The sequence below is a fragment of the Anabrus simplex genome, chromosome 1, assembly GCF_040414725.1.
Source record: "Anabrus simplex isolate iqAnaSimp1 chromosome 1, ASM4041472v1, whole genome shotgun sequence".
NCBI classification, from domain to species: domain Eukaryota; kingdom Metazoa; phylum Arthropoda; class Insecta; order Orthoptera; family Tettigoniidae; genus Anabrus; species Anabrus simplex.
In genome coordinates this window covers 1,177,534,431-1,177,547,094 of record NC_090265.1, presented here as the reverse complement: position 1 = coordinate 1,177,547,094, position 12,664 = coordinate 1,177,534,431, and the positions used below count along the sequence as shown (strand labels likewise).

The window sequence follows — 12,664 nt, the reverse complement described above, 5'->3', positions numbered from 1 at the left end:
ATCTTGTGGGGATACACTTGACATGAAGTGCGCAAATTATTCACCTAACAGAAGAACCCGGTGATGGCACACAGCAGTATTCTTTTCTTTGTTCAATATAGCTGTGGTCAATAGTTATATTCTATACTTGTGCTACTCAGGGAACAAAATTGTGAAGAGGCTTGACTTTGTTTATGAACATGGAATGGAAATTGCCGAACTAGTTTCCCTACCAACCTTCCCACTTAAATTGAGGAACAGTATTCGAGAAGTCCTTAACCTCGAGGATGACGTGCTTATTGCAGAAGGCACGATAACTGACAGACTTGAGAAGAGGAAGACTTGCAGCACGTGTCCATGCCAAAAGAAGAGGAAAACGGCGTGCAAGTGCATTAGATGTGCAAAAGTAATATGTTTGGAATGTTCCTTCAAAATCTGCCGATCTTGTTTATAAGATCTAGGTAACTGTTGTCAATTACAGTGCTAATTGTGTTAGAGTGAAAGGATAATATCACCATAAAAATAATTTATAAAATAACACTACTATTCCAGTAATCTTGAGCTTGAAGTTTGCAATTGTGACTATTTTCTCTACCTGTTAATACCCTCAGAGTGTACTAATTGATTGTAAAATGTGCTTTTTATGGTTTACAATATATTATCATCAACTAAACATACATGGATTTTACATGGTGTCAGTAGTTAAATAAGCCCGGTCTCCGAGACCAATCTTACTCTACATGTTATTTAGAGAGGTCTTTCGAGTAAAGGGTAAACAGAATAAGATTATTATTATTGAAATTCGTAAAAGAAACTAACTTAAACCCTCTTAACAGTACATGCAATACAATGCATTATGTATGACAAAACATGCAGAAAAAACATTATCAGAAAAATTTCCTCCTTCTGAGGCTCCAAAGAGAAAAAATTATGGAGCTACTTTGAACTTCAATGGCGCTCAAATCAAATATGGATTTAAAAATATTAGGAGAAAAAAAGACAAACGCTTGTTTTTATGGGACAACATAATACAGGACACAAAATGTTCACCTCAAATATGGGATGTTCCGTACAATACGGGACAGGTGGCAATCCTACTTTAAGCCCACTTTTCTGCATCACATTTAGCAAATTTTCCTTTAGCATTATATTTATAGTCATAAATATATGAGAGATAAAAATATTATTAACCTTAGAGCCATAAAAACCTTTCAATAATTGAGCAAGATATCGCCCCAACTCCAGACAATGTTTTCAAAGAAGTAGAGTTTTTGACTTACTCTCTTTTTCATGTGCAGTAGTAATATATTAAGTAATGTCCGGCTCCATGGCTAAATGGTTAGAGTGTTGGCCTCTGGTCCTGGGGGTCCCAGATTTGATTCCCTGCTGGGTCAGGGATTTTAACCTTTATTGGTTAAATCTGATAGCTCAGAGGGTGGGGGTGTGTGCCATCTCCATCATCAAAATTTATAATAGGTAGGGCCCCAACCTCATAGATGCACAGGTCGCCTATATGACGTCAACTCTTGGGAGGCCACATGCTGTTATTAATTAATCTGTTAAAAACTCTTGTTACATGATGCACTTCACAGTATTGTTTATGAAGATTAGAGATGATGCCTACCTTCCTCATTTTCTTTAATCCTGAAACTTGTATGTGGCCGTATTCGGTTGTCTTCATCTCGTACAGATAATAATGTAATATTCTTGTAAGCTGGTATGGTACTAATGTCTGGAGTCAGGATGACATATTGTACAGTCTCTGTCAGTTTAGCTCCACTTTCACAGTTTGAATCTGGTTCAGAGCACCTCATAAGGCAGTTCCTGTAACATAAAGAAATAAATTTAATCATATATTGTATCAGTATTTTACCACTCTTTCACATGATGTAATTATCATCATTGTCAACATCATCATCAGCTGACATAGGAAAGGGGATGTTTAGTGCGCTGACTTAGCCACTAACTTCCCTCCAAGATGTCAAAAGTTTAACCTACTGAATCCGATGGTATGAAAATGTACCTGAAAAATCGTGTGGCATTAAGAAAGGCATCTGACCTTAAACCTCAAGTAAAATTCAGACTGAGCTACTTAATTATGATACATAAGACTAAGAATACCCTGATCTAGCCTTGAACTGATCTTAACCCTTTGACATACAATTATCTCTAGTAATGGTGCCATGACATTATTTACATGTTAAATTAATAGTTACACAACCAACAACATCTGAGTTATACACTATCTGGTCAAAAGTATCTGAACACTCCTCTGCACTAGCACACAACAATATATGACGCATTGTACCAATATGAAAGGAGACAGGTAAGCTTTCATGCTTGGTGCAACTACAGAGCTTAGCAACTTTCAATGTGGGGTAATCGTTGGTTACCAAATAAGCAACATTTCTAACTTTACGAATATACCCAAATCGATTATTAGTGATGTAATTATACTGTAAAGTGGAAATATGAAGGTAAAACTACAGCACAACCACGATCTGGTTGGCCACATATATTGACACCCAGGGACCAACAAACATTAACCCATTGGCAAACTAATTTTAACGTGCTTAACATGCATGTCTGTACTATTTTTTACATACATACAATATAGTTTTACTATACTAAGCTTTATACACATAATCTGCATTTAACTGAAATTTTAATCATACCTGTGCTTGATGCAATGATGACCTGCAACCTAAAGAACACTTAAAAAGTTTTTAGTGCTGTGAAACACCCTAAATTATTCCAGGAAATGCAAAGTCACCAAACAGTTTTCACATTCATATCTTGTTGCACTTTTCTTCTTGCCAGTCTTGCATTCAACACAGTCACAACCTAGAATCTACTATAGGATTTGGGGGTATAAGTCTTGCAAAGTGTGACCACTGAATTACCTTGAGCCTAACAGGTGAAATGCCGTTTTGTGGTCTGCCCCATCTTGCATAGTCAGGAAGCACACCATTCTCAAGGATTTGTTCTGCTAGGAGGACTATATATTCTGTGATTTGCTGTTTTTTTCTTGTGATCTTTTTCTGGATTGTATAACTATTGAATATTGCAACATCCATTAGATAAAAGAATATTGTCTTATATCCCTTGGCATACCGGTACCTATGAATTAAAAGGAAATATGTCAGCTGCTGATGTTGTTTATCATTACACTAGCACTAGGAGATTACTTTTCTTTTCTTTCCTTTAATTTTTATTTTGCACAGAATAAGTTACCGTATCTTATTTTTCCTTTCCTTTTCGTTATTCAGTAAATAATGGCTAAGAAGTGCAAGTGTAGTAACTGTGGGTGTGGCGAGGCATTAAGAAGTATGAGGGAGGATTTGGAAAGTTTGAGGGAGATAATTAGGATTCTCTCAGAGGACAAGGAGGAAATTAGGCCTCCCCCAAACAATGTACAGGATACAGTAGGTGTAAAAGAGGGATGGGAAGGAAAGGGGGGAATTGTAGAAGACAGGTGGTCTAATGTTTTAAGGGGAAGGAGATTGCAGGCTAAGGGATCCATTCAGGATCAGAATTCAGGACAGGTGTCTGTGAGAAATCGGTACAAGTCACTGCAGGTATCACAACCGAGGGAAGATGAGGAACGGAGAACTGTTGCTGAGAAGTATGGAAGTAGGAGGAAAGGAAGTTGATCCCCAATTTTTCAAACATAGATCATTCGAGGCTTCACAATTTAATGCATGCATACAATTAACTCCATTTTTAGTCTTAAGGATGCTGACAACTAGAAACATGAGAGATGACTCGAGGTGCGAACAATAACCTAGATAGTTATGCAGGTAAGCATTATGTTGAGTTAATACCTGTTGATTTAGGATCATCTCAATGTGTAAATAACATGGATTTGAGGTACTTGTGTGTGAAAATGAAGGACAAAACAGTATATGTGAAATGTTTAAGATGACAGGTTAAGAATATAATAATAATAATAATAATAATAATAATAATAATAATAATAATAATAATAATAATGATGATGATGAATTGAACCAATACTGAATAAGGTTGAAGCATTAAGATAAACTGATATTTGCAGGTATCCATAAATAATTATTTACATGGAGAATACAAGATTATGGAACTAAGAATTACGTATTTACGTCTGGGTGCGAGTGAAAGTGTTTCGCTCAGCTGGAGACAGGCTGTCCTTCAACAGAGATTTGTGGCCCTCAGGATAAATGACAATAGGGGGAACGCCAGACCCAAAGTGGCCGGTCCCGTTAGGTCTATCAAATGCTCGCAAAAATCACATAAGATGTTTCCCTCATTTTCACACTCTATTGAATATTCACGTGCCAATAATTTGTTGCCATCAACGCTGTACATTTCATGATTCGATAGGTGAAGTAATCCTCCAAATTTTGTAGTTAAATAAGAGTAGTAGGGATTTTCAGGTAGCACCTCGAAGTAAAAGTAACATGGTTCGATACCCGATTGGTATCAATGTCCTTGAATCAACACCAGGAGACCTGAAAAGGGGTCACATTTTCAGAAGGCATTAAAGTATATGGATTATATCTTGTGTTGTATTTACAAATGATTGCTTCATCCTTACATGTGTTTGCATTTATGTATTATATCAGTGTACGGTGATTTATGGTGATTTACAGGATACCAATGTCGTGTGTCCGCTTCGTAAAATATTGGAATAAGGTATTGCATTGGAGAAATGCGTATGTGCTGTGTGATGTGTAATTAATATGATAAAGTAGTCCTGCTCCATGGCTAAATGGTTAGCGTGCTGGCCTTTGGTCACAGGGGTCCTGGGTTTGATTCCCAACAGGGTCGGGAATTTTAACCATAATTGGTTAATTTCGCTGGCACGGGGGCTGGGTGTATGTGTCGTCTTTATCATCATTTCATCCTCATCACGATATGCAGGTCACCTATGGGCGTTAAATCAAAAGATCTGCATCTGGTGAGCCGAAATTGTCCTCGGACACTCCTGGCACTACAAGCCATACGCCATTTCAATATGATAAAGTGGACTTTATTGGCGACAAGCGACGACATGATTTTCGTGATTGGGTAAATATGTGGAACTGTATTTCATACCATGTCCTAATACTTCGACACTGTAAAATAATGTTTTTCTCATGAGAATGCCATTCTTTTCATGTAATCTTTGTGTTATTATGCCATAATATAGTGGATACTCGTGGGTACCAATGGTTAAATAAAGGGACAGATCCCTATTGATTAAGAAGTGAAATGTATATGTGCAGTGTTAATAAGTTGATTTGGGAATGCCAGAATGAGATTCAGAAGTGATAAAGACTGATGAAAGATATTAACGGCATTTCCCATATAATTAATTTTGTGTTTAAAATTGCCATGTAGGCAATCATATGGCATTTCTTGTGTGTATAGATATTTTCATGTCACTCTATCAGTTATTAAAATTATGTTTTGAATTGGGAACACACTATTCTTATTATTTAGTAATGTAGCATATTCCTCTTATTATAGCACCCTACTTTCAATATATTTGATTAACTACCCACTTTTCTTACAAACAGTACCATTGACCCATATGCTCTTGAGCATAGCTGTTGTGCCAGTTGAATGTAGGGAGGATGGGACTTCGATGCCCAGGTTTGATTCCTGAAGTTCCTCATCCAAAAGATTTCCATCCATATATTTATTTGTGATCTTTAACTTTATATTCAGCACTCTGCCGACCCCAGGACAGGTGCAATATTATAGTCTTTTTTAAAATTCCTGTTCACTCCCATTAATTGGATTTTTCTAAAAACAAAAAGATCGGAAAAAGAACGGAGAAATCTTTTCTCCTTTAGCAGGTTAGCAAACTTGATTTGCTAACACGGCGGGGCCACACAGTTTGGTCTGCCACTGCTAAGCAGAGTCCTGGAGGGGCGTGCCATTCCAGCTGATGAGTCCAAATGGCACGTCTGGACGAAACTCTGCATTATGCACACGGCCTAACCACCCAAAAGCTGGTTCTATTCCTGTGATTATAAAAAGATACATGTTTCTTTATTTTTAAAGGAGATTCTAAAAACCAATTTTCATGTCTGTAACATCTTCAGTTTTTGAGACATAAGCATCCTCAAGAAAGGTATTCAGCTCCTTTTTCACCTTTCTTCACTCTTCTCAAGGGGATTTTCCAAAAAAGAAAACAAAATACGTATTTCCTTATTTGTAAAGGAGATTCTAAATACCAATTTTTTACACCTGTAAATTTTTAAGTTTCTGAGATATAGATATACTCATTTAAACAGTCATAGCTGAGCCAAAACTACTGGACAGAAAGAAATGCAATTTTGGGGATACATTTATATTACAGTATATGTGCTCACAAAGTGAGGATTTTTGGATGATCCATCACTAAGGGGCTGAAAAGGAGGGTGAATTATTTAAATGAGTATATCTATATCTCAAAAACTTGACAGTTTAGAGACGTCAAAATTGGCATTTGAAATCTCATTAAAAAATTTAAAAAAACACTTTATTTTGTTTTCTGAAAATCCTCTTTAGGGGGAAAAAGAGGTGAAAAATGGGGTTCAATCCTTTTTATGAGGATACTTATATCTCAAAAACTGAAGATAATACAGATTGAAAATTGGTATTTGGAATCTCTTTTAATAATGAAGAAACACATATTTTTTGTTTTTGGAAAATTCACTTAAGGGGGTGAACAGAAGTGAAAAATTGGGTAAATTATTTAAATGAGCAAATCTACAGTATATCTCAAAAACTAAAGATTTTACAGATGTGAAAATTTGTATTTAGAATCTCCCCTAAAAATTAAGAATCATATATTTTTTGTTTTTGGAAATCTACTGAAGAGGCTTAATGAAATAGGTAGAATTATGTTTATGAGGTTACTTATATCTCAAACTGAAGACATTGCAGACATGAAAATTGGTATTGGTAATCTCCTTTAAAAATAAAGGAACATGTATTTTTTTTCTCTAAAAATCCACGCAAGTGAAGGAGTTTAATTCTATTTATGAGCATACTTATTTCTCTAAACCTGAAGACATTAGAGACATGAAAATTAGTATATATTAAAGGCAATAGGCACCTACTAATGAAGGGTTTCCAAAAAATCCACCCCTAAGGGGATGAAACAGGGGTAAAAGCCTAAGAACCAAAATATTCATTCTTCCAAAACCATTGACCAGGCAACGTTTCATTTGCACTCAACAATTGCTTCTTTGTGTATTTAATGTTAAATTTAAATAAGACAAGTTTAGAAAAATTTCAGCCCATAAGGGTTAAATGGGGGTAATACCCGAAAACAAACATATTCATTTCTCTGAAACTGTTTGACATAGGAGGTTGAAATTTGACATGATGGTTCCTCCTGTATGTATTAGATTTTTCATAAAATGTGGTCTTAAAATAATACAACCCTAAGCGGTTTTGACGAGGGGGGCTGTTGGCTGACAGCATAACTATTCTTTTCTCTACAACTGTTTCACATATGGGCTTGAAATTTCACATGATGGTTTGCCTGTATGTTTTGAATAAGAAGTGGTCTTAAAACATTACACCCCTAAGTGGGGAGGGGTTGACTAGCGGGTGAGGTCTTGATGACAAATATTCATTTCTCTCAAACCATTTGGTATACAAGTTTGAAATTTCACATAACGGTTGCTCCTTTATGTCGTAGAATTTAAATAAAATGTGGTCTTAAAATACACTGACTGACAGTGACAATGCAACACCAAGGAGGAGTGGTTCAAAAGGGATGAAAGTTGGGGAAAAAACAGAGACGGCATGGATGAATAATTGATGTTTATTTCAAACCGATATGCAGGTTACACAATGCGCACGGCATCGACTCAGTAGGATGTAGGACCACCGCGAGCGGCGATGCACGCAGAAACACGTCGAGGTACAGAGTCAATAAGAGTGCGGATGGTGTCCTGAGGGATGGTTCTCCATTCTCTGTCAACCATTTGCCACAGTTGGTCGTCCGTACGAGGCTGGGGCAGAGTTTGCAAATGGCGTCCAATGAGATCCCACACGTGTTCGATTGGTGAGAGATCCGGAGAGTACGCTGGCCATGGAAGCATCTGTACACCTCGTAGAGCCTGTTGGGAGATGCGAGCAGTATGTGGGCGGGCATTATCCTGCTGAAACAGAGCATTGGGCAGCCCCTGAAGGTACGGGAGTGCCACCGGCCGCAGCACATGCTGCATGTAGCGGTGGGAATTTAACGTGCCTTGAATACGCACTAGAGGTGACGTGGAATCATACGCAATAGCGCCCCAAACCATGATGCCGCATTGTCTAGCGGTAGGGCACTCCACAGTTACTGCCGGATTTGACCTTTCTCCACGCCGACGCCACACTCGTCTGCGGTGACTATCACTGACAGAACAGAAGCGTGACTCATCGGAGAACACGACGTTCCGCCATTCCCTCATCCAAGTCGCTCTAGCCCGGCACCATGCCAGGCGTGCACGTCTATGCTGTGGAGTCAATGGTAGTCTTCTGAGCGGACGCCGGGAGTGCAGGCCTCCTTCAACCAATCGACAGGAAATTGTTCTGGTCGATATTGGAACAGCCAGGGTGTATTGCACATGCTGAAGAATGGCGGTTGACGTGGTGTGCGGGGCTGCCACCGCTTGGCGGCGGATGCGCCGATCCTCGCGTGCTGAGGTCACTCGGGCTGCGCCTGGACCCCTCGCACGTGCCACATGTCCCTGCGCCAACCATCTTCGCCACAGGCGCTGCACCGTGGACACATCCCTATGGGTATCGGCTGCGATTTGACGAAGCGACCAACCTGCCCTTCTCAGCCCGATCACCATACCCCTCGTAAAGTCGTCTGTCTGCTGGAAATGCCTCCGTTGACGGCGGCCTGGCATTCTTAGCTATACATGTGTCCTGTGGCACACGACAACACGTTCTACAATGACTGTCGGCTGAGAAATCACGGTACGAAGTGGGCCATTCGCCAACGCCGTGTTCCATTTATCGTTCGCTACGTGCGCAGCACAGCAGCGCATTTCACATCATGAGCATACCTCAGTGACGTCAGTCTACCCTGCAATTGGCATAAAGTTCTGACCACTCCTTCCTGGTGTTGCATTTGCTCTGTCAGTCAGTGTAATACATGTCTAAGGGTGTTTAACTGTGGGTAGGGTGTAGCTGACGACATAAATATTCATTTCTCTCTAACCATTTGACATACAAGCTTGAAATTTCACATGATGGCTGTTCTATGTGTCTTAGATTTTAAATAAAAAGTGGTCTTAACATAATACATCCCTAAGGCATTTTGACCGAGAGGGAAAGACCTGAAAAAATAATCGTATCTCTGAAACTGTTTGACTTACGAGGTTGAAATTTCACATGATGGTTGCTGCTATATGTAATAGATTTTTAAAATAAAAAGTGGTCTTAAAACAATACACCCCTAAGGATTTTTTGACTGGGGGTAGGAGTGAAGCCTGGTTACAAAAACATCAATTTATCTAAAATTGCTTGAAATACGAGGTTGGAATTTCACATGGTGGTTACTCCTAAATGTCTTAGATTTTAAATAAAAAATTGTCTTAAAACAATGCACCCCTAAGGGGTCTTGACTGGGGGTGATATCTGATGACAAACATATTTATTTCACGGAAGCCGTTTGACATACAAGGTTAAAATTTCACATGATGGTTGCCCCTGTGTGTTTTAGATTTTAAATGAGAAAAGGTCTTAAAACAATACATCTAAAAGGTTTTGGTTGAGGGTGATGTTTTATGACAAAATGATTCACCCCTCCAAACCGTTTGATGTATGAATTTGAAATTTTACAAGAAAATTGGATGTTGTAGGTGTCAAATATGATATCATTCAAAATATTTCATGTATAAGAATTGGATTCACGTAGAAGTTGTTGAAGTTGTAAAACTATGTCTCCCAACAGTCAAGGTACTCTACCAAATTTCCTACACCTGTTGTTTATTGCCAAAAGAGTCATTTGTAAAACTCAGGAGTTTAACAGAAATAATATTGAACTTGATACACAACTGGAAGAACATATTTTGGGTCTGTATGCCATTAAAGGTACCTACAAATTCATGCGGGCATTGAATGTCTAATATAAAGATTTACACCTCTGAAACTACTAATCACTTTCCACAAGCTTAATACATATAATAGGCCTATACAATACAGGAGGTTTCATCTTGATTTTTATCAAAGATCTTTGCTGCCCTTTATACCCACTGAATTCTTTGTCTTAGACTTTAAATAAGAAGTGGTCTTCAAACAATACACTCCTAAGGACTTTTGACTGGGTGATGAGGAATGATGAAAAAATATTCACTTCTATGAAACCGTTTGATTTACAAAGTTAAAATATCAAATCCTATCCTAGGTGTTAAGTAACAGAAAGTTTGAAACAAATTTAAAGCCTCAGAGAGTTGAATGCGGATTAAGATCCAAAAACAGATATATTAATTCCTTCCTCCGAAACCATTTAACGTACGTATACAAAATTCCAAATAGCGGTATATATTTTAAATCCTAGGTTTGAAATAGGAAATGTTTTTAAACATTCCACCCCTAAGGTGTTAAATGGAGTTATCTCTGCAAAGGAAATTCTCTCCAAAACTGCTCCAAAACTGTTTGACATACAAATTTGTAATTTTACGAGAAGGTTCTTTGTTTATGCTCTAGATGTAAAATATCATATACACCAAAATATTTCTCCCCTAAGGGGTTTAGATGGTGGTTGACTCTCAGAAACACAATATCCATACTTCCAAAACTGTTTCAGACACGATCTTAAAATTTTACATGAAGTGTAGTCTTCTATGCCCTAGATGTTAAGAAATGTTAACATTCACCGCCTAAAAAACATTCATTCCTCCATTACTGTTCAATGTACAACATTTAAATTTCACGGGTTAATCGCTTTTACATCCTAGATTTTAAATAAGATAGGGTTTACAAACTTTCCAGTTCTTATGCACGGGGTTCAAATGAATGTTGGATAAGAACATTAATAATCATTCCCCGAAACCATTTGACTTACGAACGGAGGGTGTATTTTACCACCTTAGTTGACAGTAGACACTCCAAAATATAAAACTTTGCTTAACATTTCCTCTTTATCATGGCAACAGCTGTTTTGTCCATCCATTTTAATGCCATCATCTTGTGTGAATACAATACCAACCTGAACTCTTGTGGCATATTTTTTCTACAGACATAACAGTTCCTACTACATTTGTTTTCTTGGAAGACAAATTTAGGAACAGGGAGGGTGAACTACGGTATACCAGTTATCAACAAACACTGTGTGCCTCTTCATAAGATATGGTTCCATGAGTTGTATGACTTCAGCCTCACTTGAGGTAACATTCCAGTCACTTCTGCTTGGGTTGGTTTATTCCCTGTATAAATAGAAAACCCCAGACAGTATCCTGTGTTAGACTCACAAATTTTCTAGAGTTTATTCTAAATCAGGCCCTTTTCCTGGGATTGAATTGGGTGTAACACAATATTATCCTAAATTTTACTACACTTTCATCTACTGCTATATCCTGCTATGGCCTTCTCTGAAATTATGTTGGAAATGTTTTACTATGGATGCAATTTTTCGGAGCCTGTTGTTTTCTATGAGGGTTTGATTGTTTATGAAATGTAGAAATTTAGAATGGATTACAGATCATTTGAGAGATATGACTTCGGAGTAAAAGCGAGCAAGCATAGAATTTTGGATGGACCAATATGATTGTAAGGTGGGTTTTCTGATTTGAGAAGAATGCATAAAGGACAATAAGCCTTGAGATCATCTGGTGGTGTGTGAAACCATCGGCTCATACTGAGCGAGCTGGGACTTTTTTGCAAAAAAACTGATCAGCAAAATCCCATAAAGAGTCATGAAACATGCACTGAAAAATGTCTGGAGGGGAAGAATTGGTTGGGAGGTTCCTGTTTATGATGAGATTTATTCTAGTATTTTTTTTTTTTTTTTTTTTTTTTTGCTAGTTGTTTTACGTCGCACCGACACAGATAGGTCTATTCACAATTAAGTATTTATTTTCCACCTAGTCGATACAATGATTGCTTGTTAGTGGGACGTAAAACAAATAACATTATTATTATTATTACAATGATTGCTTAAGGCAATTTTTAATGGTCAAAAGTGGTACATGTTTCATATATTATCAACATCTTCAGCCACATAACACTGTTTAGATGAAAAATATATAAAATTGACAAAGTAATGCTTTAGAGGAAGTGTCCTTAAAATTAACATAAGATTGACAAGATTAAAACAAACAAATAACTCAAGAGAAAATATATAAATTATTTCTACAATAGAAAGCAGTCGTCAAGGAAACACTTGTACAATATTCCATAGAGAAATTGTCCTAATAAATATTCTTTTCTTAATAATTCATGAAAAAAGATCATGATCATACGGACCATGAAGCTGATTTTATGTAACAGATAGGTCTTACGGCGACGATGGGACAGGAAAGGGCTAGGAGTGGGAAGGAAGCGGCCGTGGCCTTAAATAAGGTACAGCCCCAGCATTTGCCTGGTGTGAAAATGGGATCATGATCTTTTTTCATGAATTATTAAGAAAAGAATATTTATTAGGACAATTTCTCTATGGAATATTGTACAAGTGTTTCCTTGACGACTGCTTTCTATTGTAGAAATAATTTATATATTTTCTCTT

General features: G+C 37.5%; 1 protein-coding gene across 1 annotated transcript in view; it reads right to left on the bottom strand.

The window, feature by feature from the left end:
* The window catches only part of LOC136858164 (hemicentin-1), a 709,155-nt gene that overhangs the window by 42,551 nt on the left and 653,940 nt on the right, over window positions 1-12,664 (bottom strand). The window contains exon 43 of the mRNA XM_067137503.2: window positions 1,604-1,803. Within this exon, the coding sequence (XP_066993604.2) occupies window positions 1,604-1,803 (200 nt within the window). The remainder of the gene's footprint in view (window positions 1-1,603; window positions 1,804-12,664) is intronic.